This window comes from Salminus brasiliensis, chromosome 16, assembly GCF_030463535.1.
Source record: "Salminus brasiliensis chromosome 16, fSalBra1.hap2, whole genome shotgun sequence".
Classification (NCBI taxonomy): Eukaryota; Metazoa; Chordata; class Actinopteri; order Characiformes; family Bryconidae; genus Salminus; species Salminus brasiliensis.
The window spans coordinates 35,768,550-35,794,815 of record NC_132893.1 but is presented as its reverse complement, the minus strand read 5'-3'; the positions used below and the strand labels follow the sequence as shown (position 1 = coordinate 35,794,815).

General features: G+C 42.4%; 1 protein-coding gene across 3 annotated transcripts in view; it reads right to left on the bottom strand.

The window, feature by feature from the left end:
* Positions 1 to 26,266, bottom strand: part of ppp3ccb (protein phosphatase 3, catalytic subunit, gamma isozyme, b) — a 54,044-nt gene that overhangs the window by 4,577 nt on the left and 23,201 nt on the right. For 2 of the 3 annotated variants that reach the window (XM_072659680.1, XM_072659681.1), the window contains exons 3-13: positions 21,647 to 21,771; positions 17,464 to 17,575; positions 14,046 to 14,191; positions 12,824 to 12,963; positions 11,560 to 11,637; positions 11,368 to 11,462; positions 11,134 to 11,259; positions 9,949 to 10,026; positions 7,921 to 8,005; positions 6,894 to 6,991; positions 2,416 to 2,442 (exon numbers count right to left, since the gene is read on the bottom strand). In XM_072659680.1, coding sequence (XP_072515781.1) covers positions 2,416 to 2,442; positions 6,894 to 6,991; positions 7,921 to 8,005; positions 9,949 to 10,026; positions 11,134 to 11,259; positions 11,368 to 11,462; positions 11,560 to 11,637; positions 12,824 to 12,963; positions 14,046 to 14,191; positions 17,464 to 17,575; positions 21,647 to 21,771 — 1,110 coding nt within the window. The remainder of the gene's footprint in view (positions 1 to 2,415; positions 2,443 to 6,893; positions 6,992 to 7,920; positions 8,006 to 9,948; positions 10,027 to 11,133; positions 11,260 to 11,367; positions 11,463 to 11,559; positions 11,638 to 12,823; positions 12,964 to 14,045; positions 14,192 to 17,463; positions 17,576 to 21,646; positions 21,772 to 26,266) is intronic. The other variant, XM_072659683.1, reaches the window with a different exon arrangement.

Sequence of the window (26,266 nt, the reverse complement as noted above, 5' to 3'; positions counted from 1 at the left end):
CACTGTGGCGCTCGACTCACAAAACACTGTCCCTGTAATGCGGATCATCCAAGTTTTCTTTTTTAAGCACCAAAAATCAGCAGAAAGGTTATGGAGGTGTTACTTACTTGATTAGGTTGGCCAAGTTAGCGTGTTTAAAATTAACCAGAAAGAAAAGACAACACTTATTAGAAGCCACAGACACGCAACACACAGCTCTCAAACCCAGAGCACCAGTTACACACTGCACTCTTCAACCACAAGGGCAAACGGTCCTCTCCAGGCTCCGCCCACAAACCGGTCCCTTCATACCCATCACTACCAACTACCATCTGACCAGCGTCAGAGAAACTCTACAGTCTCTCATTAGGGTGAATAATAATTAATAACGCTCTAAATGTAGGTATTGTGATATACACTGAGGAGGCGGAGCTACAGTCTCTCATTAGGGTGAATAATAATTAATAACGCTCTAAATGTAGGTATTGTGATATACACCGAGGAGGCGGAGCTACAGTCTCTCATTAGGGTGAATAATAATTAATAACGCTCTAAATGTAGGTATTGTGATATACACTGAGGAGGCGGAGCTACAGTCTCTCATTAGGGTGAATAATAATTAATAACGCTCTAAATGTAGGTATTGTGATATACACTGAGGAGGCGGAGCTACAGTCTCTCATTAGGGTGAATAATAATTAATAACGCTCTAAATGTAGGCATTGTGATATACACTGAGGAGGCGGAGCTACAGTCTCTCATTAGGGTGAATATTAATAACGCTCTAAATGTAGGTATTGTGATATACACTGAGGAGGCGGAGCTACAGTCTCTCATTAGGGTGAATAATAATTAATAACGCTCTAAATGCAGGTATTGTGATATACACTGAGGAGGAGGAGCTACAGTCTCTCATTAGGGTGAATAATAATTAATAACACTCTAAATGTAGGTATTGTGATATACACTGAGGAGGAGGAGCTACAGTCTCTCATTAGGGTGAATAATAATTAATAACACTCTAAATGTAGGTATTGTGATATACTGGTTTTTACTAGCTTGCCAGACCTGACAACACAGAACACCAGATTTGTGGGCGGAGCCTGGATGGATTAATTAATTCAATCATGAATTAGTATTTGCCCCAATAAAAGCTTTCTGTAAGGCCTGTCTGCAGGACGGAGCTCAACAACAGCGAAGACGGTTTTGGACTACACAGATACTCAGCAGACACACACAGCGCTCATACACTCACTGCAGCTGTTTATCAGCTGGACTAGTGAAACTACGCAACATTAAGACTGACTGACTTAAACGCAGTGTATAAACGTACTGTATAATTGCAGTGTATAAACGCAGTGTATAAACGTAGTGTATAAACGCAGTGTATAAACGCAGTGTATAAACGTACTGTATAAACGCAGTGTATAAACGCAGTGTATAAACGCAGTGTATAATTGCAGTGTATAAACGCAGTGTATAAATGCATTGTATAAACGTACGTCTAGGCACTAACTTCAGTCTTTCTGCTACAGTGTGAAGTCTGATGTTTCCCTTTCTGTCTTTTTTTGACAGGAAGTGACAGTGATAAAAACAGACTTCTCTCTCACTGTGGTCTTCTCACACTGATGCCCTCAGCTCACACTCTTCAGAAAGTGTGTATGTGTGTGTTTTTTGCATAGCTAGTAAATACTGTACACTGTTAGCAGTTGGGGTTCTGTATTGGACTAAGAGAGTTCTTTCACTAATAGCAGCAACAGTGGAACCTGTAGTTCTTCTATCACCTCAATTATCTTTCTTTTGGGTGTGTACTAATGTTCTATTGAGTTTTACAGGTAGACACACTAAGACCACTGACAAAACAATCACTGCACTGCTGAGAGGCACAGTTTTAACCCATTTTTGAGACGTATACTGCTGTTGGAACCAAAAATCTTTTTTTCACTATTTAACATTATTTTAATTACTGCCCTTTATATTAAACATTTATGGTAAATGGACCAGCTGAAAGAGTCTACATTTACCTCTCTCGACCTTTACTTAGTCTTCTTACATTGAAAATGTCACTTTTCTGGAGGGTTTATTCTGACATCAGCAATACGTATATGTGCATGCATGTGTGTTTGTATACACTGAGTAAATTTCTCCTATACAGAGACACTGCCTTACAGCTTGCATACATACAGTGATAGAAATGATAAAACACTAATAAACTGCTTACACTGTTAAAATAAGTTAACACATTCACTGAAGCACATACAGAGCATATTCCAATTAAAATGAAGGACAGAAAGGACACTACACATGAGCTACAGTAACAGAAGAGACACACTGCAGTACAGTGACACACACACACACACACACACACACACACACACACACACACACACACACACACACACACAGAGAGAGACATTCCACAGACGTGTTGCGTACCTCGGGCCTCGGCTGCTTCTACGGTGGCTGAGTAAGCGTGAGTAGCAGTGGCATGCCCAACACGAACGGAGAGAGAGTGAGTCAAGTTATCAATGCAAATCAAACGACCACCAAAACCCGCATCACCCAGCCCCTCCCAGCACAGCCTCCCCATACACATACAGTCCAGCTCAGCCCCACACACACAATGCACGGTTAGTTCAGCCATTCAGAACCGGCTCTGTGCTCATAAACCCGTTTGTTTTTGAGAAAACCATGCCTTGAAATTTTAAAGGGTCCAATTACAGAAAACCTAAACAAAATAAAATGATATAAGAGCTTGTGGATGTAAGCAAAACACAATGATATTTATGTGCCTATTCAGCCTATGGCAGGTTAGCTCCACCCCCACTCAGCCTATGCCAGGTTAGCTCCACCCCCACTCAGCCTATGCCAGGTTAGCTCCACCCCCACTCAGCCTATGCCAGGTTTAGCCCCATACACTCAGCCCACCTCTATCTGACCTACAGCAGTTTAGCCCCACCTCAATTCGACCTACCGCAGTTAAGCCCCACCCCATCCAGCCCACAGCACTTTAGCCCTACCTCAATTCGACCTACCGCAGTTAAGCCCCACCCCATCCAGCCCACAGCACTTTAGCCCTACCTCAATTCGACCTACCGCAGTTAAGCCCCACCCCATCCAGCCCACAGCAGTTTAACCCCACCTCTATTCAGCCTACAGCAGTTTAACTCCACCGCAATTCGACCTACAGCAGTTAAGCCCCACCCCATCCAGCCCACAGCACTTTAGCCCCACCTCAATTCGACCTACAGCAGTTTAGCCCCACCCAAAGTGTTTCAGGCTGTACTGCTTTCAGGGTTGTTTATGTATGTGAGTATTAAAGGCTTTGAGCTGTGAGGGATAAAGAGAGGTAGAAAAACAGTCACAAACATTTATCACAAAATCACGCTAATTATTCAAAACATTGTAAACGCACTTCAAAGAGTAGAAAACTCTAAAAGCATTTCTGTTTATCAGGTGGATCATTTGATATATGGGGTGTAATACTTAAAACTATTACAGCACGATATGTTGACATTTTCACAATAAGCAATATTCTGACAGGCAGACAGAATGAATCAGTAGTGGCAGATTATTCAATACTGAGTGCATTAATTTATATTCAATATGTCTGCATAATATCCCCTAGTTACAGGACTAATTACACTAATTATATATATATATATATATATATATATATATATATATATATATATATATATATATATATATATTAAGTGATATTCATAATGTGCTCAGAACAGTATATCACAATAAAATGGTCCACCCCTAATTCGCGTGTGTGTGTGTGTGTGTGTGTGTGTGTGTGTGTGTGTGTGTGTGTGTGTGTGTTGTATTCACCGTCTTCACACATCAGTATGTGATGGTATCATACCAAAGGGAGGTGGTGTTAACAACGCGGTTTTAACACAAACTCCTCCCATTTTCACGGAAACAAGTACAGCAAAATCCACAGAACATCATTTCCCACAGAAAAGTCAAGCGGCATAAAAGTGAAACTAATCTGATTGTGAAGGTCTGTGGTCGTCATAAACACAGCAGCAGCTGAAGTGCCAAAGCCGGGGTTAGAGACCCACGACATGCTTCAGAACTCAGAGCAAGTGATTTATGAGCCGAGTAAAAGGTCATCAGTTACCCCAGAACCTCAACACGCCACATCCTGCTCAGCCTGCGAGGCCCGGGTCAGGGGTGGAGCGTGGACAGCAGGCCTGCAGTGACCGCACTCTGTCTTTTACCAGGTCATTTATGTTTGGATAGCGGCTACTGAGTTAGCCGAGGGTACAAACATTACCTCACAGCTATGTGCTACCACACATTAGCTTTGGGTTAACATATTAGCTTGTGGCGAGTGCATCAGCTGAGGGGAAACGCATTAGCCTAAAGCTATGTGACCTCTAAGCTAACACATTAGCTTGGTGCTAATATATAAGCTTATGGCGCTATATATAAGCATCAGTCAGGGGCTAACATATTATCTAGTGGCTAGCTAACGAGTGTGTGTGTGTCTGGGCTTTTTATTTATGTAAGCTGTGGTCTAACATATTAGCCTGTGGCTAGTGTGTTAACTTGGGGTTTGAATTACCATATAATTAGCATGTTAGCTTGGGGAAAAGCTCAGCCTTTTCAGCCCTTCTGTGGTGCTGAGAAACCAGTCTGAATGGATCAAGCTAAAAATGCATCATCCATAAAATAACGAAGTGAAAACGCTTAATAAATATGTCAAATAAATGTGTCTCAAATCTTAAAGTTTTTTTCCTATAAACCTTTTCAGCCTTCTAGCATTTGGGTAAAACAAGCGATTTGTCTAATAAAAAACAAACAAACAATAAAACCCTTTCATTAACAACACTTTTGCAGCTGCAAACCTGACTTGTGCGCCCCCTAGGGGATAAAAGTTCAGTTCTGCCGCATCCAATATAAACGTGAACTCCTGTCTGAGGCAGAAAAGCCCCTGATTGGCTGCTTTCTACCTTGCCAGCTCCTTGCGAAGGTTCTTGACCCCCTACAGTGCATCCTTCAAACCTGCAGAGAGGGCGGAGACTCGCCGATACTGAGGGTGGAGCTACTCTAAGAGATCCAGGTTTCAAGGCATGTGGTTCATTTCAACAAAAACAAACCTGAGCACGTCGGTCTGAAACGTTAGTCCAGCGGCTCAGCGTCGGAGTCATCACTTCAGGAACAGTGGGAGGCTAATCAGGAGTTAGCACTTGATCAGTAGTATGCTAGCATGGGCTGCTAGAGAGTGAAGGCTTCAGTGAGTGTTAGTGAGAAGCGAGTGTGAGCTGTGAGAGCGGCAGGACGCGAGAGGCTGGTGAATTCATCTGCGTGGCCGAGGACAGGAAGCAGTGGCATGCTAACAGCAGTCTTGCTAAACTGGGTCAACACTGCATCTCAGTCACACGGCCACACCAGCTGCTCAGCATGCTAACGACCGGAGGCTGAGAACAGGAGGGTAAATGTACGACATCACAGCGAATTGGTTATTCGATTAATGGATCATTTGTGAAATGATTCACTGAATAATTTGAATATTCTGAACTTTTAAGGGGGTTTAAGGGGATACTCCACTGCTCTTCACCGTGATCTCTGCCTCCCGCCTCTGCAGTGCCCGATCGATTACCCCAGACAGTCATTTCAGCAGGTTTCACTGAACTCAGAAAAGAACACTAACTGATAACAGACACTCCCGACAACAGACAGCGGGCTGCTGAGTTCCATCTGTAAAACTACTACTGGTATAATACCTACTCCACTATATGTCCAAATGTTTGTGGACATCCCTTTTAATAAATGCATTCAACTACTTTAAGTTGCACTCATTGCTGACACAGATGTGCAAATGCACACACACACAGCTTGTCTAGTCCCTGTAGAATAGAATAGGACTCTCTGGAGCAGATCAACATCATGAACCTATTGGCTCCATGCTGCCTAATGCCAGTTGTGGGCTAGTAGAGGGGTATAAAGCCCCCCAGCATTGAGGAGCTGTGGAGCAGTGGAGGAACTGTGTTCTCTGGAATGATGGTGGAGCTCCATCCAGTACTTCTGGGATGAGTTGGGGTGGTGAGGTAGGGTGGGGTGGTGACTATCACCCAATTTTCTGACCTCATGCAATCAAAAGCACTGAAGAAGCAAGTGTCCCAATACTTTTGTCCACATAGTGTATTTCATTTCATTTATGTTTTGGGGTCAGTAGATTTTCTGTTCTTTCTAAGTCCAAGAAAATTGTGCTGAAATGACTGTGGTAACAGCCTTTATGCTACAGAAATAAGGAGGAAAACTCTGCACCCCTTTAAAATTCTTTAAACACACAGATGCATCTGGAGGAAGGCGAACAGTACTGAAACTCCCAACACTGAAAACAGCCTGAATTTAGCATTTAGGGCCCAACACAAATGAGAAACCTCACTGAACTAGCTACTAATAATGAAAAACTCTCTAAAATCAGATGTAGTCGAATCTCCATCAGTGTATTTTTATACTCCAAACTGGATCATCACCTCCACATCGCTCTGAAGTGCCCGGGCAGAGTCTCAAACTGAGTCTCAGTTTCTGATCTATAAAATCACCCCGGACTGCATATGATGGGCTGGATTCTCCAGAGGGTTTGTAAAACAGGGAAGACGGACCCGAGAGGTGAGGGAGGACGTGAGGTGGGCACAGCAACAGGACAGTGGAGTTGTGTGTTGGTGGGGGGGTGGAGAGTATAGTTATACAGAGAGAGGGCAATAGATAAGGGGGGGCTATAATACTACAGGAAAAGTGAAGAGAAAGAGAGAGACAGAAGTAGTAATACAGAGCATGAGCAGTTGTATGGAGCCTGACACACAAGCGCAGTGTGTGTGTGTGTGTGTGTGTGTGTGTGTGTGTGTGTGTGTGTGTGTGTGTGTGTAGATGTGGGCAGACACTCTTACCACTCTGCAGTGTTTGTCGGCCCCCAGACAGCACTCCTAATGGCAGCGTTCCAGTGGGGGTCAAACCCTTCAACTGCAACACGCTCTCATTCTCCTCCCTGCAGAAAGACAAAGAATAAGAAATCACACACACACACACACACACACGCATTTTATTCAGTAACTCCTATTAATTCAGCATCCATATAATAATCTCCCTAGTCACACAAAAACACTTGTATCTCCAGTCAATAGAAAAATATCCCTAAGTTCTACTGCTGTTTGACTACAACCTGATTTCAACCTGATCGTCGATAACCATCATTCAAGATTACTTCCTTGAAGATGATGCCCCCCCCCACCACTGTCCTTCCAGTTTTAATAATGGACAGCGATGGACAGTTCAGCAACCTCCTTAAACGGTTTCTCTGCTTGATGCAGAATTGAACCCTTCTGAAACGGATTAGATCTTTTCCACGACCACAGGGTGTGTCCTTCACATGTTTGTCTAACAAATGAGAAGCTGCTCGCTGCATCAGTCAGGGTTAAAGAACGTGCTGAAACATGATCACACATGCAGTTATTATCCAATGGGAGGCTCTTACCTATTTGCTTAGTGAAATCAATTTTTCAGCCAGGCAGTGTGTGTGTGTGTGTGTGTGTGTGTGTCATATATATATATATATATATATATATATATATATATATATATATATACACACACACACACACACACACACACACACACACACACACCTCACTGTTCTAACTTAGGTTTAAGCTCAGTACTGCTTTGCATGTAGTTACTGATTAGTATTCCCTAGGGTGTAAGAAACGTCACAGGGTGTAAGGGGTTAATACTATGTTCCACTGAACACAGGGCTTGATGAGCTTGTTTGTAAAAGGAAAATGATCTGCATATGGAATTGCGAGAGTGTGAGTGATTGCATGGGAAACGGAGTATGTGACTGTGTGAGGAAAACAAGCTTCCCCAAAGGCGTCACTGTGTGAAGTGTATGTGTGTGTGTGTGTGTGTGTGTGTATTCACCTCAGTACAGAGAAAACTCGGGCCATCTTGCCAATAGCACGGATCTTATTTCTGATCACTTCCTTACGTACAGCTGGAGCACCACCTGTCAGTCAGTCAGTCAGTCAGTCACACACACACACACACACACACACACACACACACACACACACACACACACACACACACACACACACACACACACACACACAGGGAGAGAGAGAGAAAAAGAAAGAGTTAATCTTCTGTAATTTTGCCATCGCTGTCATCACTGGTCTTGTGTTAGTTGTTAACGCAGCTGGAGAGTTCATTCCTTTAATCAGATTTCCCTGAAGCAGGGGGCTGATGGGAATCCAACACGTCAACCATCTACACACTTACCGACTAACAGAGATGCCAGACCCTCACATGCAGCTCTACTAACACCACCATTACCTTCATCTGGGAGTGGTTCTAATATTCTGGCTCATCTGGGTTTTATTTTTATTAATATAACTTTGTTTACAGAGATATTTGTAATCCACTAGTTGGACAAAAGTATTGGGACGCCTGCTCATTTTTTGTTTCTTCTGAAATCAAGGGCATTAAAAAAGTTGATCCTGCTTTTGTTGGAGTAACCAGAGAAGAAGACTTTCTACTAGATTTTGGAGCAGGAGCATTGCTGTGAGGATTTGATTGCTTTCAGCAACGAGAGTGTGAGTGAGGTCAGGATGTTGGATGATGATCACCACCCCACCTCATGAACCCAAATTCATTCCAAAAGTACTGGATGGAGATCCACCACCATCAGTCCAGAGAACACAGTTCTTCCACTGCTCCACAGCTCCTCAATGCTGGGGGGCTTTATACCCCTCTAGCCCACACCTGGCATTAGGCAGCATGGAGTCAATAGGGTCATGATGTTGATCTGCTCCAGAGAGTCCTATTCTATTGGCAGTACTTCTCCTCTACAGGGACTAGACAAGCTGTGTGTGTGCATTTGCACATCTGTGTCAGCAATGGGTAAAACGTAAAGTAGCTGAATGCATTCATTAGAAGGGGTGTCCACAAACATTTGGACATGTAGTGTACATACTCTTTAAATCAGTTATGCATTATTGAGGCATTTTTAATATCTGCAGGCGCGCTGTGCCTTATTACTCGCTGTGCCTTATTACTCTGCCAAAAGAAAATCTCTGGCTGGAGACGTCCAACAGGCACACAATCAAACCTTCATCCTCGGCGGATGAAACGATGGCATGCTCACAGTTACAGACGTGCCTGCATTCTTCATCAAAGTGGAGACGCTCGCTTCACGATGTCATTGTTAGCTGCCCGTAATCAGACAGTTAAGCAGCACGACGGTGGATCAAACGAAACCTCAGATCTTTCTCTCCCTGAAGGGATCGATAACCCCCATTTCTAAAACTCCCAGGGCCCAAAGACACACAGAGGAAATGTGTCAGGCCAAGATATAATTATGCACCACTGAAAAAGAAGGACAAATCAAATGGGCATCAAGCGCAGTAAAGTGGGCCACAGTATTCCTGCATGACAGTTCCTCAGGCTCGGGGAGGGGGGCTCTGAATGATTCCGTTAGAAATGCACCGGCTGGCTGAATTAAGGACAGAATGTACCAGGTATACGGTTCTGACACGAACACCGAAGGCTTCTTAGCTCTACACAACAAACACCACCACTAACCTTATAACTGCGCTGGAACATAGTTATAGAAACTCAACCAACTATTCAACTAAACGTTTTACTGTCTGATTAAAGCTGGACCTTGAGCTACAGTTGAAGCGTGCCAAAAGTGTCCTCCCTCGTCTCGAACACAGCTCGAAAATACGCTCAGCTCTTCAGACACTTCCTCTAACTGTAATCTCCCGGTTTAAACAGATGGAGTGATAGTGGAACAGGAACACGATTCTCCTGTTTTAACACAGGGTTTAAGTTTAAGGTGCCCGGGGCGGCGCTCTCAAGAGCTCCGGGTTCTACTCTGAAGCTGGACTGTATGTGTGTGTGTGTAACAGCCTGAGGAGTGAAGTGCAGCAGGCAGGTGAGTTTTACCTTCACAGGTGTCGTCTCCTTCTGACATGAGCTCATCGTCAGAGCAGATGTTTAACACGTTCACCAGCATCTCAGTCACTGCATACAAACAAAACACACACACACACACACACACACACACACACACGTCAGTAAACCCCTCACAAGCCCAGCACAGCTACTTCAAATGTCATCATTTCTATAAACACCATTTTCTTCTACACTGCCACTGGTGTCACAAGGTTAACAGTTAGCAGCAGCTTACAGTAATGTCACCACTGCTGTTGCTTAGCAACCAGTAGCCAGCATCCTGATACACATATAGTTAAAAGGCCACGCAGTCGTCATGTATCAACATGACAAGCTTTTAGATTATTTCATATTACACAGATTAGCTTTAATTAACAGATTAACAACACGGTCAACAACTTTGTGTGTGTACACATGTATGTATGCATGCGTGTGTGTGTATGTGTGTGTGTGTGTGTACACATGTATGTATGTGTATATTTTATATATATATATTATATATATATATATATATATATATATATATATATATATATATATAAAAAATACACATACATACATGTGTAAAATATATGTATATATGTATATAAAACGTAAGTTGTAAACGCTGGTCAGTTGTTTACACATTGGTAAGTGTGTGTGTGTGTGTGTGTGTGTGTGTGTGTATCGGACGCTTTAACCAGACAAAGAACTATTAAGGCATCCAAAGGGTTTAGAATCAGTGCCTTTGCTTCTTTTATTTATTTATTATTTTTTAGTATTACAGAATTAATAGTGTTTAGTAAAGCAGCTGTGTGTTATTGCTTCTAGTGAATTTAACTTCCTTCTTAATATTTCCTTCTATTTATAAATGTATTATAAACTTTAATATTAAACATTTCACAAATTTACAGTTTAGATGATCAACATTTCTTCAAACAGCTGATGTTGTTCTCTGTGTAAATTTAGAACATATGCTCTGAGTGTTTTTGTGGTTCTGGACAGTGAGTGGTGCAGGTTGATGGCAGACGCCGGTGTGTGCACCTTCATTAATAACGACGGTTTTCATTTTTTAGATGTTGGTGTCGCACGCTGCTGTGCTACATCCACTGTGTGGAAGCCTTTCACTCTAAAAGTAAGAGTTCTTGGTTTGGGCTGAGCAGCGAAAAGAAGAGTGTGGAAAAACCTGCTCTGTACCTTTCTCCCCGACAAAGGGCAGAGACCACGTGAACACGTCCATGAAGTTGGGCAGCCAGTACGGGTGAGGAGAGCAGTTAAACTGCCGGATATTCATCACATTGTTCTCATATTTCAACACAGCAGCTAATCAGAGAACCAGACAAAAAGAAAAAGAGAGGATCATTAGATTAGCTTACAGACCCAACAGATCAACACCCCATGACCTTCACAGGTTCTCTCCAGCAGACTCACCTTTATTGTTATAAACATCTAAGTAGTTTGGTGCTGAAAAGATTGTGATTAAGGAGGGGAACCCTGTCGTCTGGCTTTTCCTGTACATTCGATACCTAAACAGGGCAGAAAGACCACATTAAAGACCAGTGTGATCAATACACTCATCCAGAGATCCATTCAGAGACTGCGGAGGGGGCATGTTGCACTCACCCTGCGTCCTGGGCTTCGTGTGCTCGGATTATCGACAACAAATTATTGTTCATTAGGAAGTCACACACAGCAGGATAACTGCAGGAGAGAGGGGAGAACATGAGTATGATGATGACTGCAATCCATCAAAGCCATTTTATCATGATCAGAGTAAGGAAGAGTCCAGTGTCTTTGGGAGAGGACCAAATCTAAAGTCGTCTATTATAGTATCCGTTTACTAAACCGGGGAGTTTCAATAAGGCTGGATTAGAAAGATGGATTTTCCAGTTTAAAGACTAGAAATTCCCCCCGTTCCGACGTATCCTGAAGGTGGGAGGAAGTTTTGAAAAACGGATCACGGAGTGGGCCGCTGTCAATGATTTTTGGTGTCTTTGTCCTGCTGGTTGGTGAAAGCAGAAAGCTAACTACTAGACAGTAATGAAATATATAAATAATATATTTTATGAGTTCTATCATTATCTATCATATAGCTTCCATCATCAAACTGATGAAGCTGGAGGAAGGTGTGCACACAAAATAATAATAATAATAATAATAATAATAATAATAAAATGATTGTAAAGGCCAGAGTGCCCAAAAGTATCATTTATTAAACCTCATTTATCAAAACATTGGGAAAAATATATATATTAAAATAAAATAAAAAAATAATAATATATATAGAATTAGTAAGAAAAATATGAGGCAATTAAATTTGGGTGGGGAGAAAAGAAAAGCCCAGCCCCTTGAACTAAAACATCATTTATGATCTTGTAAACAAAAAAAAATTAAAAATTAAATTAAAAAAATGTAAACATTTATCATTTAAGAAACAAACTGCGATGGTTTGAAATTGAGAGAAAAAGTCTGTTACTACTGGTGTCTAGGACTGCACAGATCTGAGGGTTGTGGATCCTGATATCTGATATTGCTGATGTGTGTATCTGCTTATGGTGATACATCAACATTGTGTAGAGTGTAGAAATTGGGACTAAACCCACTTGGATCGACTTTTTAAATAGCACACTTAGTAGAGTAACGCAGTGAAGTGAATAAAGTGCAGGTAGTTTAGTGCAGCAGTCCAGCATCACCTAAACACATCAGCATCATATCAGATATATTCAGAAATCAGCCAAATCCGTCAGACGCCGCTGTTTCAAACCAATCACCCGCTAAATCCAAGTGCAACTTCGGCTGCGATGTTTTTAGTACCTTAAAATCAGAACCTGGGACTGATTCTGTTCGGGCAGGTCCAGGAGACACTCATACAGCGTGTAAATATTACCTGTAGAAGTAGGAGCAGCCCCTCACACTGTTGTGACAGAAGTGCTCCTGTGTTTTCTCACTGCCGTAATCTTCCCCAGGGTCCGACCACAGCAGGTCACACATCGGCCCGAATGCCGGGGGCTCCTTAAACCGGTCTAACTGCAGAGCAAACACACAGACCCACACACACAGCTTTAAAACTGTCAGTCTGAGCACAAACACACACTCCACTCATTATCTATCGTGCTGCAGCATGTGCCCGTCTCCACATGTGCACAGGTTTAAAACCAGAGCCTGAACTGAAAGGGCCGGCTGCGTAACAGCTGTGTGTAATCTACACCACGCTGTGTGGAGGTCCGAGGTGAGATCTGTGGTCAAACTCTGCAACAGTGAGGTCACAAACCCAGCAAAGACACAGGAGCTCTGATCTGCTCCAACCAGCGCAACACACGCTTACACCCTCACCACTACCATGTCAGTCAGTCTCACTGCAGTGCTGAGAATGACCCTCCACCCAGACACTACCTACCTTCTCTGTGGTGGTCAGTCATGAGGGGGTCCTGACCACTGAAGAAAGGGTGAAAGGACGCTGACTAACAGAGTATGCAGAGGAAATGATGGACACAGTCTGGAGTTACAGAACTGCACAGAGCTCCATTATGACCAGTGGAGCTGATGGACAGAACGGACAGTGAGCGCAGAAACAGGTGGTGTTAATGAAGTGGCAGGTCAGTGCTTACTTCTGCTCAATTGTGCAGCATTATGGTGCACGATCACTGCTGCACATTTTCCACTGTGCAATGCTCCCCTCCACCCTGCACTCCAGCTGTGTAATCCTTTGACTTCTATACTGTATATATTTAGTGTCACTATATCAGAGGTGGGCAACATGACAATACTGTACTTTAATATTGATTTGATTGATAAACACAGATATCGATCCAGTGTATTCAGTCTGGGAGAGTATCTGAGTAGCAGTTTTGAGAATCTGCTGCTATTGATGCATTTTGTCTGCATGTCAAAACATCACGATAAAGATGGTGCATCCGGAAGATCTCTGTAAATATCAGGATTTCATATTTTTCTAGAATATCACCAATACAAACCCCTAATATTTATATATCTTTTTGTTTTAGGCAGCAGTTCTACAGTGTAGGAGTGTGAGAAACTCAGACTTGATTTAATACAAGCTCATTGCATCGCTCCCCAACCCCTCCCCACCCACCCACACCCTCCCTTACCTTTCGGATGTCGTCGAGGCAGCTGATTTCGGGTGAGAGCCCTCCGTGCACACACAGAAACTGCTGATTCAGCAGTGCTGCGAGGGGCAGGCAGTCGAACGCTTCCATACAAGCGTCATACACACGCTCCGAATACTTGATCTTGCCTGGGGTGGAAACACACACACACACACACACACATCATAGCATTAGCACCACTGACAGCTGAAGTGAACAACGCTGATGATCTGGGTCCAGTGGCTCCTGTCTGTCTAGGGGTGGATCTACATATCAGGCAGTGAGTGAACGGTCAGTTCTTGAAGGTGATAAAGGTGATGAAGCAGGAAAAATGGACAAGCGTAAGAATCTGAGACACTTTGACAAGAACCAAACTGTGATGTTCTAGACATTGACTGGGTCAGAACATCTCCAGAACATCAGCAAGCAGGTTTTGTGGGGTGTTCCGTCCAGTATGCAGTGGTCAGTGCCTAGCAAAAGCGCTCCAAGGAAGGACAACCAGTAAACCTGCGACAGGATCGTGGGCACCCAAGGCTCGTACTGATTCCCATGGAGGTCCTGTCCACCTCAACTTACAGGACTTAAAGGATTTAAGGCTAACGTTAGTCTTGGGGTCAGACACCACAGCAGGACACCTTCAGAGGTCTTGTGAAGGAGCCCATATCTCAAATGGTCAGACTTGCTGTGGTGTCAGAAGGGGAGGGGGGCTACTCAATGTTAGGTACTAACATTATGGCTGTATATACATAAATAAAGACAGAGGTGCACCTGGACACACACGCACACACACACACACACACGCACACGTGAGACGCAGTGCTGGTCTGTCTGTTTGACAGATCACAGCAGTGCTGAGGAGGACAGGGCCTGCCAACTTTCCACAGGAGCATGCAAGCCTTGTTAGGTGATGTTTTACTGGACATGCGGCTAATTGGAAGTAACTGAGGCCAGCGAGGCACCGATTAACACTTACAAGCACACACACACACACACTGTCCAGTGTTTCAGGCCTTGCTTCTGCCAAGGCCAAACACACCACAGCCCACACCCTTATCATATCAGCTCTCAGACCACCCACTCTAACCCTGCCTTTAAAGGGAAATTTCACCAATTTTTCAAATTCTCTGCATAATTTGATATTAAAGAGTCAGAGTGGGGGTTTGGTGTGAAGCGCTCGGTTCTAGATAACCTCCCCCAGTCAGAGCTGTGGTTCTACAGTGGAGGTTCTAGATAAGCTCCCCCAGTCAGAGCTGTGGTTCTACAGTGGAGGAGAAGGGAAGCAGACGTCTGAAGCTCTAATAAAAGCTCCTCACAGAAAGTTCTTCACCTAATGGTGATGAAGACGCTGCCTGATGCCTGAGACACTGTTCTACCAGAGTTCTGAGAAGAGCTCGGCTCTAGAACCTGCTTTTAGAACCAGATCATTAAAATGGTGGAGGGATACATGCTGCCTTTAGGGTGTAGTGCGGCTACAGAAAGTAGTCCAAGACATTCATTTCATATAAAACTCAGAAGACGTGTGCAGGTTCACTGGGGATTATTCTGCCCTGAGAATATACTTCATTATAACACAAAAAATAAATAAAATATGGATCAATTTCTAAGACCCAGTGACTTATTAAAGAATATTACTCCTACCTCACGTACACAACATTAGTTATTGTTAAACTATCGTAACTACTGCTATAACAGTACTGAGAGTATTTTTGATTGATCTTAACTTGAGCTTTTTTTTTTTTGTCTCTACCCTAAATCCTCTCCCCCTGCCCACTCTCACCTCCTCACACATCCTCAATTCTATATAGCACTTCCTAGCTGTTCTGTAAATATTAATAAATGCACTGTTTGCTGTATCCGGTTTAATCGTAAGTGAAGGTTTGTCAAGTTTACACCGATGGGAGCCAACAACTGTCCTGGCTGACCGATCACTGCAGCCCTAAAAGCAGCGACCTTCTGCTGCAGACTCACCGTCCATCACTGCACCGCAGTGTGACCAGCTGCTGGAAAACGGCTGATCTGAGGTATGCAGGGTGTGTGTGTGTGTGTTTGAGAGAGATGGAGTGTGTGGACTGCAGTTAGCCATCAGTGTGTGCTGGTGCTGCTTTGATAGTGGCTGTAAATCTAAAAGGGGAATGCTGGGCTTGGCACCTGCTGACAGACCGTAATGGGCTATTACACAGCACACAGACATACAGCACACACCATGGTAACAAGCGTGTGCACATGGGATGGGATGATGTAATTATTGAATTGGGTTTTTAGGATTTTTTTTCCACCACAGTTTTTAATTAAACCTAATTTCTTTTAGACACAATAAATAAATAAAAATAGTAATAAATAAAATCAACTACAATGAAATATATAAATATTATCATCAGTTCTGATACGGTCAGATAGAAAAAAGGTGGCAAAGTTCAGAAAGCAAACCCCTGTATTGGGGTTTATCAGACTTTTGGGATTAAGAGGACAACTGGTGCACTGTGAGGCTCAAATACAGGCAAAACTGCTGTGGAATTATTTGACTGCGGCAAATGCGTGACATCACACCCAAAACGTCTCCTTCATAATATAAACAATAACCTCATAAAATAAATTTCATATTAAAAATAAGGCCAGTCTATAAACTTTTAAAAAACTGCCCATCATTTCTGCTCTAGGCTTCATAATGGTGCTCAGTGCTTGGACCCCTGATGATTGCCACTTGGGTTATAAAGTGAATGCTGAAAGTGAGCATGTTCAGTGTTCGCTCTGACAGGCCATTAAGAACTGGTGTACTATTTAATTAGGGTGGGCGAATAATGACAAATTCACCGGTGAATTGAGTGATCCTGGTCCTGGCATCAGCTCTGCAGAGACAGTAAAGCTACTTATTGTGTGTTTTTACATTTATTTATAGACATTAAAGGGCCCAGATTTAAAAACAAACAAAACTGTTGCTATATATATATATATATATATATATATATATAGAGAGAGAGAGAGAGAGAGAGAGAGGGGAGAGGAGAAATATTCTCTATATATATTATATAAATTTAGCCTCATGAACAGCCCGTTTCATTCGTTAATGCTGAAGTTACAAGTCTGGACTGCGTCATTAAAACAGGGCAGCCAATCAAAACATAGATCATTCCTCATAAATCAGTCTTAAAGGCACAAAATAAAAACTAGCTTGTTTATTTTTAGGGGATACACAATCTTATAGAAATAAATAACTGATATTAATGAATAAAAATAAGTGAAATATTTCCAAATCACAAGCAAGAGAAATGTAGAACACTGGCCCTTTAATTATAAATGATAACTGAAGCCTTTAAATAGGACTGTATAATTATTATGGGGTAATTACAGCACTATTAAAACCTGCAACTATCCCACCACTATAAAACCACACACACACACACGTCTGTAGGTCAGTGCTTACACTCCTGTTTGAAGGTGAAGTACTCCGTTAGGTGCCGGCACTCGTGGTTGCCTCTCAGGAGGAAGAGAGTGGTGGGGTGGTTTATCTTCAGGGTCCACAGGTACAGCACACACTGAAAAACACACACACACACACACACACACACACACACACACACACACACACACACACACATTAACACTCCATAATAAAGTACTGTAGAGTTACCACAATGCAGAGAACTGATCAGAGCAGTGTAGTCCTGTAAAGCACTGGAGGCCGGTCTCTCCCTCACACACTCCCTCAGTGTGACGCGAGTTCTCGCATTTGCTGGACCTGGATCGGTCTGAGCAACACAAGATCTCCCATCGTAAAATGGACAGTCAGCCCTGTTACTTTACTTTTAGTAATAATTCATTCAAATCCAAACCCACCAGACAGTGTGTAAACATGGGTACCTAGAATTTCATCTGAAACTAAAATCTTAACCTTTAAAATAGTTTTTATAAATCATATTCAACATATTAAACAAAAACATAAACCAATGCAACTCATATTTAATATACAGAAATAAATGAATAAATAAGTTTGCTGCTGAACCAAATGAAAAGTTTCAAATGAATAACTCAAGACTGCAGCACAGCGTTATTAAAACAGAGATTCCCTTCATCAACTGCTCTTTTCTAAATTAAGAGTCGCCGCCAAGCTCCCACTGTAACCCCACCCAAACACGGCTTACACAGAGCAGCACTTCAACTCCCCAGCATTTAGCGCCGAGGGTCTCCTGCACAGAGCTGATGGACAACACTGCAGGTCTCAAAGTCATGTATGCTACTGAAGATGAATATAACCTTAATATTAAATATATGATTAATATAAATCAAATAATACAAGTTATCCAGTAGCTTTTATTCACCATCACCTGAGACTTGACCATTTCCTTAATTCTTTCAATTGTAGCACCATTATTCAGTTGTCCTATAAATGACTGAGCAGTTCAGCTCCCCCTTGGTTCCTCCCAAGGTTTCTTCCTCCAGCTCTAAGGGAGGTTCTCCTTGCCACCGTCGCTGTTGGCTGATTTTTGGTTGTGTAAAGCTGCTCTTTGACAACAGTTGTAAAAAGCTACACAAATAAATTAGATTTTGATTTGACTTCCTACTGTGAATTATTATATTAAAATTAATGAATTAAAATATAATTGTATATATAATTATAATTGCTCAGTATCCTAAAGAAATTACTTAGTACCTAATAAGTAGGGGGGGGGGGGTATTTTATTTTCTACTTCAGCATGATCAGCTGATCACGATATAGATTATTAATATTATTATTACTGCTTCTGTAACAGTGCAATGGGTTTCATGGGTTAAGTTATTGATTTCATTAGTAAATCTAAATTTGCTGTGTTAAAATCAGGTAACAGAAGTTTGGCGCCGTCCACGACTGGAGTCCAACACGGATCAGAACACTCCACTGTTCTCACAGCACCTCCAGCTCATTAACCCAATCTCATTAAACTCCTGCCTGGCTTTAAAGATTACATCACCTAATCAGATTAACGAGGATTCAGCTTTAACTGTAGTCAGACTCTACCGCCAATCACTCCACCACGGAGTGGCTGAGCAGACGCAGACTGGGTTTAGCGCTACAGGATGTGCTGTGGGTTTAATACACTGCCTGTCCGCAGCGCTGCGGTAAACACCAGCGTAGACAGCTCTCTGAGGAGAGAGCACAGACAGCCAATAAACAAAACACAGCCTAATGAAGCCGTCTCGCTGTAGCCTCCACGAGCCCGGCCATCAAGGGTTTACTCCGGAACTGATCTAAATGTACTCTGAGAGACGGAAGAAGCTTAAGACTGTAGCTCCGCCTCCTCAGTGTATATCACAATACCTACATTTAGAGCGTTATTAATATTCACCCTGATGAGAGACTGTAGCTCCGCCTCCTCAGTGTATATCACAATTCAAGGATTCAAGGATTCAAGGATTCAAGGAGACTTTATTGTCATTCGCATCACATGTGGTACATGGGGTGGAACGAAATTGTGGTACCCAAGGACCCAGTTTTACCCAGAAGCAGTACTTAAATAAATAAAATATACATAAATATATAAAAATATATGTAAAAATGAAAATAAAATACAGAGAGAAGTAAATGGAGAAGGTAGCAGCAGAGTGTGTTTAAAGTGACTAGTGTCGTCAAAGTGTCGTTGCAGTGGTTCCACTAAGTGGCGTTTAAAAGTCTTACAGCTTCCGGAATGAAGCTGTTCCTCAGTCTGTTCGTTCTACAATACCTACATTTAGAGCGTTATTAATATTCACCCTAATGAGAGACTGTAGCTCCGCCTCCTCAGTGTATATCACAATACCTACATTTAGAGCGTTATTAATATTCACCCTAATGAGAGACTGTAGCTCCGCCTCCTCAGTGTATATCACAATACCTACATTTAGAGCGTTATTAATATTCACCCTAATGAGAGACTGTAGCTCCGCCTCCTCAGTGTATATCACAACACCTACATTTAGAGCGTTATTAATATTTACCCTAATGAGAGACTGTAGCTCCGCCTCCTCAGTGTATATCACAATACCTACATTTAGAGTTATTAATATTCACCCTAATGAGAGACTGTAGCTCCTCCTCCTCAGTGTATATCACAATACCTACATTTAGAGTGTTATTAATATTCACTCTAATGAGAGACTGTAGCTCCGCCTCCTCAGTGTATATCACAATACCTACACTTAATAATATTCACCCTAATGAGAGACTGTAGCTCCGCCTCCTCAGTGTATATCACAATACCTACATTTAGAGCGTTATTAATATTCACTCTAATGAGAGACTGTAGCTCCGCCTCCTCAGTGTATATCACAATACCTACATTTAGAGTTATTAATATTCACCCTAATGAGAGACTGTAGCTCCGCCTCCTCAGTGTATATCACAATACCTAATACCTAGTTATTAATATTCACTCTTCAATATTCAATCTTGCAGTGTGTGTGTGTGTGTGTGTGTGTCTCTCTCTCTCTGAGGGAAACCCTAAACATCAGCAGTGATGATCAATGTCTGGGTGTGGAGTGTGGACGGGGATTAACTGCACATATGCTGTATTCTGCTGTAATTTGAGGCGAGTCCGGCTAATCCTGAGATTACAGTGTGGGACTGTAACCTGCCGAGTGTTTGATGGCCGCGGAGCCGCAGTGTGAGGGAGACAGCGGGAGGTGGAGATGCGACTGAAGTCCTCTCCTTTGTTCACACAGAACGTCTGTGATGTCCAGAGAGAGCCAAAGCATCCGAGTGGCCTTTTTTTTTTTTTTTACCCCCCCCCCCCCCCCCACACACACACACAGTGTTTGATGGCGTGGAGCAGTGGTGTGTCCACCCGCACACCTTCTCTTTTAACTGTGACATTTCATCCCACCACCTGAACTCTACTCCCAGCATGCCCTGCAGAAAGGCAGCCCTCCAAGGGTGCACAAACTACATGATGGAACCTGGACAATAAAGAGCTACAGACGGCACCGATCCGATACCAGGTTTTTGCATGAGAGGATCAGACGGAGTGTTTTCAGTGTTGAAATAATCATTACTGTTCTGATGACATAATGGGAGAAAGGTCTCCTGAACTGGCTCAAACCCTGCAGGGGGAAAAGGCTGAACACACGGACGTCTTGATTAATAAAACCCTTCTGTATTATTATTATTATTATGTTAATAAAATATCCTAAGATTGAAAGAACAGTGTTTACTGACTGAATATCTGCACACCTGAACGGTTTTAGAGGCAAGAAAATTTTTTAACTGCCCCAGAGTAAAAACAAGTATATGTAAGAACGGGTAATCGGACCAAGTTTAGATAAATAGTCACTTTAGAGCTAAATAAATAATAATAATAAAAATGTATATAAAAATTATATTTAAAAAATGAAATAAAAATGCTGATAATTTATTTAAGCAAACTGAACTGACTGAATAAAATGGACCGAAATGATTCTTTGAAAGTTCAAAGTGAATTCATGCAGGTAAAGAATAAGGCCACTATTTAAGGCCACTTTGAATACGTTGAATTCAATTTGCAAACCAAATTCTGCATTAATATCTCTGCCTGCAAAAACATACCACACATAACTGTGCTGTTTGTCTATGAGGTTGACAAAAGGAGAACAGCAGGTTATCTTCTACAGACACTCACCTCAATACTGAAGTAACCTCGGTCTACGTAGTCCCCCAGGAAGAGATAGCGTGTGTTGTTGGGCGAACCCCCAACCTCAAACAGTTTCATCAGGTCAAAGAACTGTCCGTGGACGTCTCCACACACTGAGGACATAAACAGAGAGAGGGAGAGAGACGTAAGACAAGATCTGCCCCTGAACTGCTGATTTGAATGGGGTTTTAAAAAGTGTGGATTCCAGGGAGTAAGAAAGTACTGTGATGTTCTGTTCTGCAGGACTGTATCGACTCTGAGACACACGGTACTGATTATTAATGAATAGTGTGGATGTAAAGACTGCTGTCAGGCAGTGGTTCATTTAGTGTTGTGTTTAAACTCGGCCACTAGAGGCCAGTGTTAGGATAAAAGGATAAAGAAGACTTTACATTCACTCGCATCACATGTGGTACATGAGGTGGAACGAAATTGAGATCAAGGTCCCAGTTTTACCCAAAGAGCAATTATTGAATAAATAAAATAATAGAAAATAAAAAGGGTAGACAAAAATAAGAAAAGTGGCAGTAGCAGTAGCAGCAATATGATTACACACACACACACAGCATTAATAAATAGTCAGGGGTCACATGATGAAGTGTCCAAGTGTAGATAAAGTGATGTACATCGTCTTCAGAGCCCACTGTCCCCTCTTCTAAATGGATAAAAAGTAGAGCTGGACAATATGAGAATTTTTTATCGTCTTGTGATAAATTGTGTTATCGTGGTCAAAAATATGCTCTTATGAGTGTATCGTGGATATCGCCAGTTCTTAAAGAGCACTGATTATCTGGACGTTTCATTAGAAAGAGTGTAATCAGTCCAACTCAACTGAATAAAGCGAAGCACATTTTGAGTAAGAATCATGGTACTCCGTATGGGAGAGTATTTAGAAAGCATTTTTAAAAATTGTACACTGTTGGTGCATTTTGTCTACATGACAAAATAGTGATAATATTGTATATATATATCGTTCTGATTATGAAAAATATATAGTGTATTGTGAAGCCCACTGTATTGTCAGGTTCTTGCCAAAACAACCTTACATTCACATCTTATTCAGAGCTAGACTTACAGAAGTGCTTCGCTGGACACAGCTCTGATGACTCAAGAGATGAAGCAAGACTTGTGACCATGACGGTCATCAATGACTCGAGCTTAAACTTGGACATGAGACTTGTGACTCAAATATACTCAAGAGTCACTCAGGCAAAGTGGAACAATCGTGGCGAGGTGATTGGCCCGCTGCTCGAGTACATGACAGTGTTTCCTGGCCCTGTTTAAACCAATCATGCTGTAAAGCTGAAGTTTAGATGAGTCAGTAAGAGCTTCACTCACTTTCAGTACATGTGTTTACACACACACACACACACACACACACACACACACACACACACACAGAGATTTAAGGTTCTGCGTAGGTGTTCTGCTCTCTGTGCTTTTGGGATTTTAAACACTTACAGGTCAGAAACAGATGTAATTATATCCACATTTAAATCAACACGGCATCAATCAAGTTATTTTTGAATAAATGAACCAAATTGATTGACATCAGAAGTACGGTCATTATTTTAACAGCATTTCGGAATAGACAAAGCTTTGTCTACACGGGAGGTTTAGGGTGAAGCCTTCTGTCAGAGTACACTGGATTCAATCTGCACTGCAGTGAAGTAAACCACAGGTGGTCTCTGCACCTCGAAATAAATAGATTAAAGCAAAAATTCACAAACCGCAGTTCAGCAGTCCGCCAGAGTCAGGCGTACTCTAAGGTGCTCAAATCAGCAAAGACGGGTTTGGGGCTTCTTTAGTTTTACACTTAACGGGGGTAATGTAGCTAACAAGCATGTAATTAGCATGGTGCTAACTACAGGTCTACACGTCCAAGTCATCACACGCTCTCCTCCAACCGTCTGGAGGCGCGAGAGCGAATCAGAACTCAGAACGCTGGTTTCTTCACTAACACGAGAGAATCAGAGAGGGCTGGGCGTTATTTCTCCCATCAGGATTTGATTGGATGGTGAAAATGGGAGTTGGAGCCGGATGCTGATCTGAAGTAAACAATTAAGGAACACTCACTTACGCTCAAAAAGTAACGGTGCTACACAAATGGTTCTTTGAGTGATTCCACAGAAAAAACGCTTTTGGTTGCATGAAGAACCATGCCTGCAGAAGAAATGTGCAAGCATGAAGCTTTCGAAGGCTTGAAGATCTCGCTCATCATTTAAACGTTCTCCACACTTGCACATCTTTCTAATGAAAACGGTTCCTTATAAAATCAAAAGTGGTCCTGCTAAGAGCTAGGCCTTCAAATCTAGACCTTCAGTCCAGATTCCTGTCCTGGATTTTGTAAATCACTGGAAAGCTGATGATCCCTGATGCTCAAGTAGTGTCCAAGGATCACAAAGTGCAGGAACAGAGACTAGAGCCAGATTTGAAGACCTCTGTCCCATGGTAGAGCTCCGACTCCCCCACTCGAGGAGGGAGGCGAGGTATGTGTAGCCGTGGACCGAGGCGACCTTTTTCCAGTAGTAGAAGGAAAAACCTTACTGGTTAATCAAAATCATAAAAGGCTCTAAACTTCAAAGACTTTTGTCTTTTCAATAGAGATGCACCGATCCGGCTTTCTCAGTCCCGATACCAATACAGATACATAAACCTTGCATATCGGTCGATACTGATACGATACCATTGCTGAATTAATAAACCGTGTACCTCAACATGTGGGAGAGACTTAAAACATTACTTTACTAACTTTGTAAAATAAAATACAACAAATTAACAGATATAAATGAACTAAATTGTTATTTATTTGTCACCAAAATAAACAATTGTGCAGAACCTTGACACAGCATTCAAATTCAAAATAAAAAATACTTCTTAAAATATATTAAAATAAATAAAACGTATATCAGCCAAAGCTGAAAATAGTAGTTATAAGTAGCTTCACTTTGTCAAACACACAAACAGTAATTTTTTTGGCGTAATTCAAAATAAAATCTAGCATAAATCTAAACATTTAGTTTAGTCTCACATCGATCAATTAAAGTAAAAGGATTGCTTCCATGGATCGGCCTAATTATCCGATACCCGATCCAGCTAATTTTAACTTTAATATCAGGACCGATATCCGATCCCAATATTGGATCTGTGCATCTCTACTTTTCAACGTGCCGCTGATCCGATGGACTGTACCCAGCGCAACCAACCAAACAACTAAGAAGTCCAGTACCTTTACAGTTGTACATAATAGAGCACTGCTGCTACTGCACTATGGAGCTTTGGTGGTGGAGCTGCAGGAGGAGAACCTCTCTCCAGAACTGCTGCTGGGTAACGCTGCAGAACCCATAGAGTCATATTAGTGTAAAATCCTGTAGTATTACTCTACCACCTCAGCCCACATGCTGCTCTACCTTCAGATCAAGCTTCTGCAGCTCTCAGCTTGCCATGAGGGGGCGCTCAAGGAGTATTTTGTATTTACTGCACTGGAGTAACAGTAAATTCCCCTCCCCAGCGCTCACATAACACTGCTGTAGATAATCTCTAATAGACGTAATGGCTTATGGGGTCTCTAATAAGCCTGTGTGTTTTCTGGCACTGTAGTGCTCACTGATATCTATAAACACTCAAGTACAGACAAATTTCACACAACGAACACATCTTGGTTGATCCGCTTTTGGCGTACGGAGGGGAAGAGCCGTAAGTTTCATCTTTTGCCATCACTTTAACTCTATAAACAAAAGGTCTCGTCTCAGCCGAGCAGTCAGAGCACGCAGTACCGCGCGACCACCCGGCCCCCCAGCAACAGCCGTACGATATTAAGGACCCAGGGGAGTAGATTGGTGGCACCATATATATCCCCACACCTGTTCGTGTGTGTGAGGGGGAGGAGGGCGGGGGTTTCCTGTGGCCTCCGCTGGGGAATCAAAGGCAGTCGGGCGTGTGGGCGAGCACCCAGGACGCTACTGACTCTCTGACCTTTTGAAAAAGAGCCAATCAAAGATCTGGCGGCTCAGCTGCTGAGGACTCCCACCTTATCAAAACACACTGGCTTCCCTCAGCAGCTGCCGAGTGGGTCAGGGTAGCATTAATAACGCGAAAGGCAGCCAGGAAACCACTAAGGTCGTCGACTAGGGCATATTGTTGTGTTAACAGTTATTGCAATAACGGCGTCTGCAGGGTCTGCAATTGAGACGGTTGTGATGTGTAATGAGCTTTAAAACACTGGGACAATTTATGCTTTTAATCCGGGATATGTTTATTGATCATGGGCATTGATCAAGACGCACTTCTGCCCAGTTTGACAAACTGGGAAAAGAAAAAAAAGCCCATCATTGGCTGCATTTAATCGTAAATGGTATTTTAACAATGGGGAGTTTGGGACCAAATATCTGCTCTTCATTGTGAAAAAGGTCCTAAAGTCTAAGATGACCCCTATTCTGTTTCCTGTAGCATTTCCTAGTAATGCTGGGTGATGCTGCGGGTCGCTGCAATAACAATGTTAACACTGCGATAGCGATGCTTACGCTGTAGTAGCGGCGGTATGTCTTTGCACCACTTCCCTTTACTACAGTACCTAAAGCAAGGAGAGCCAACCTCAGCTTACCTAAG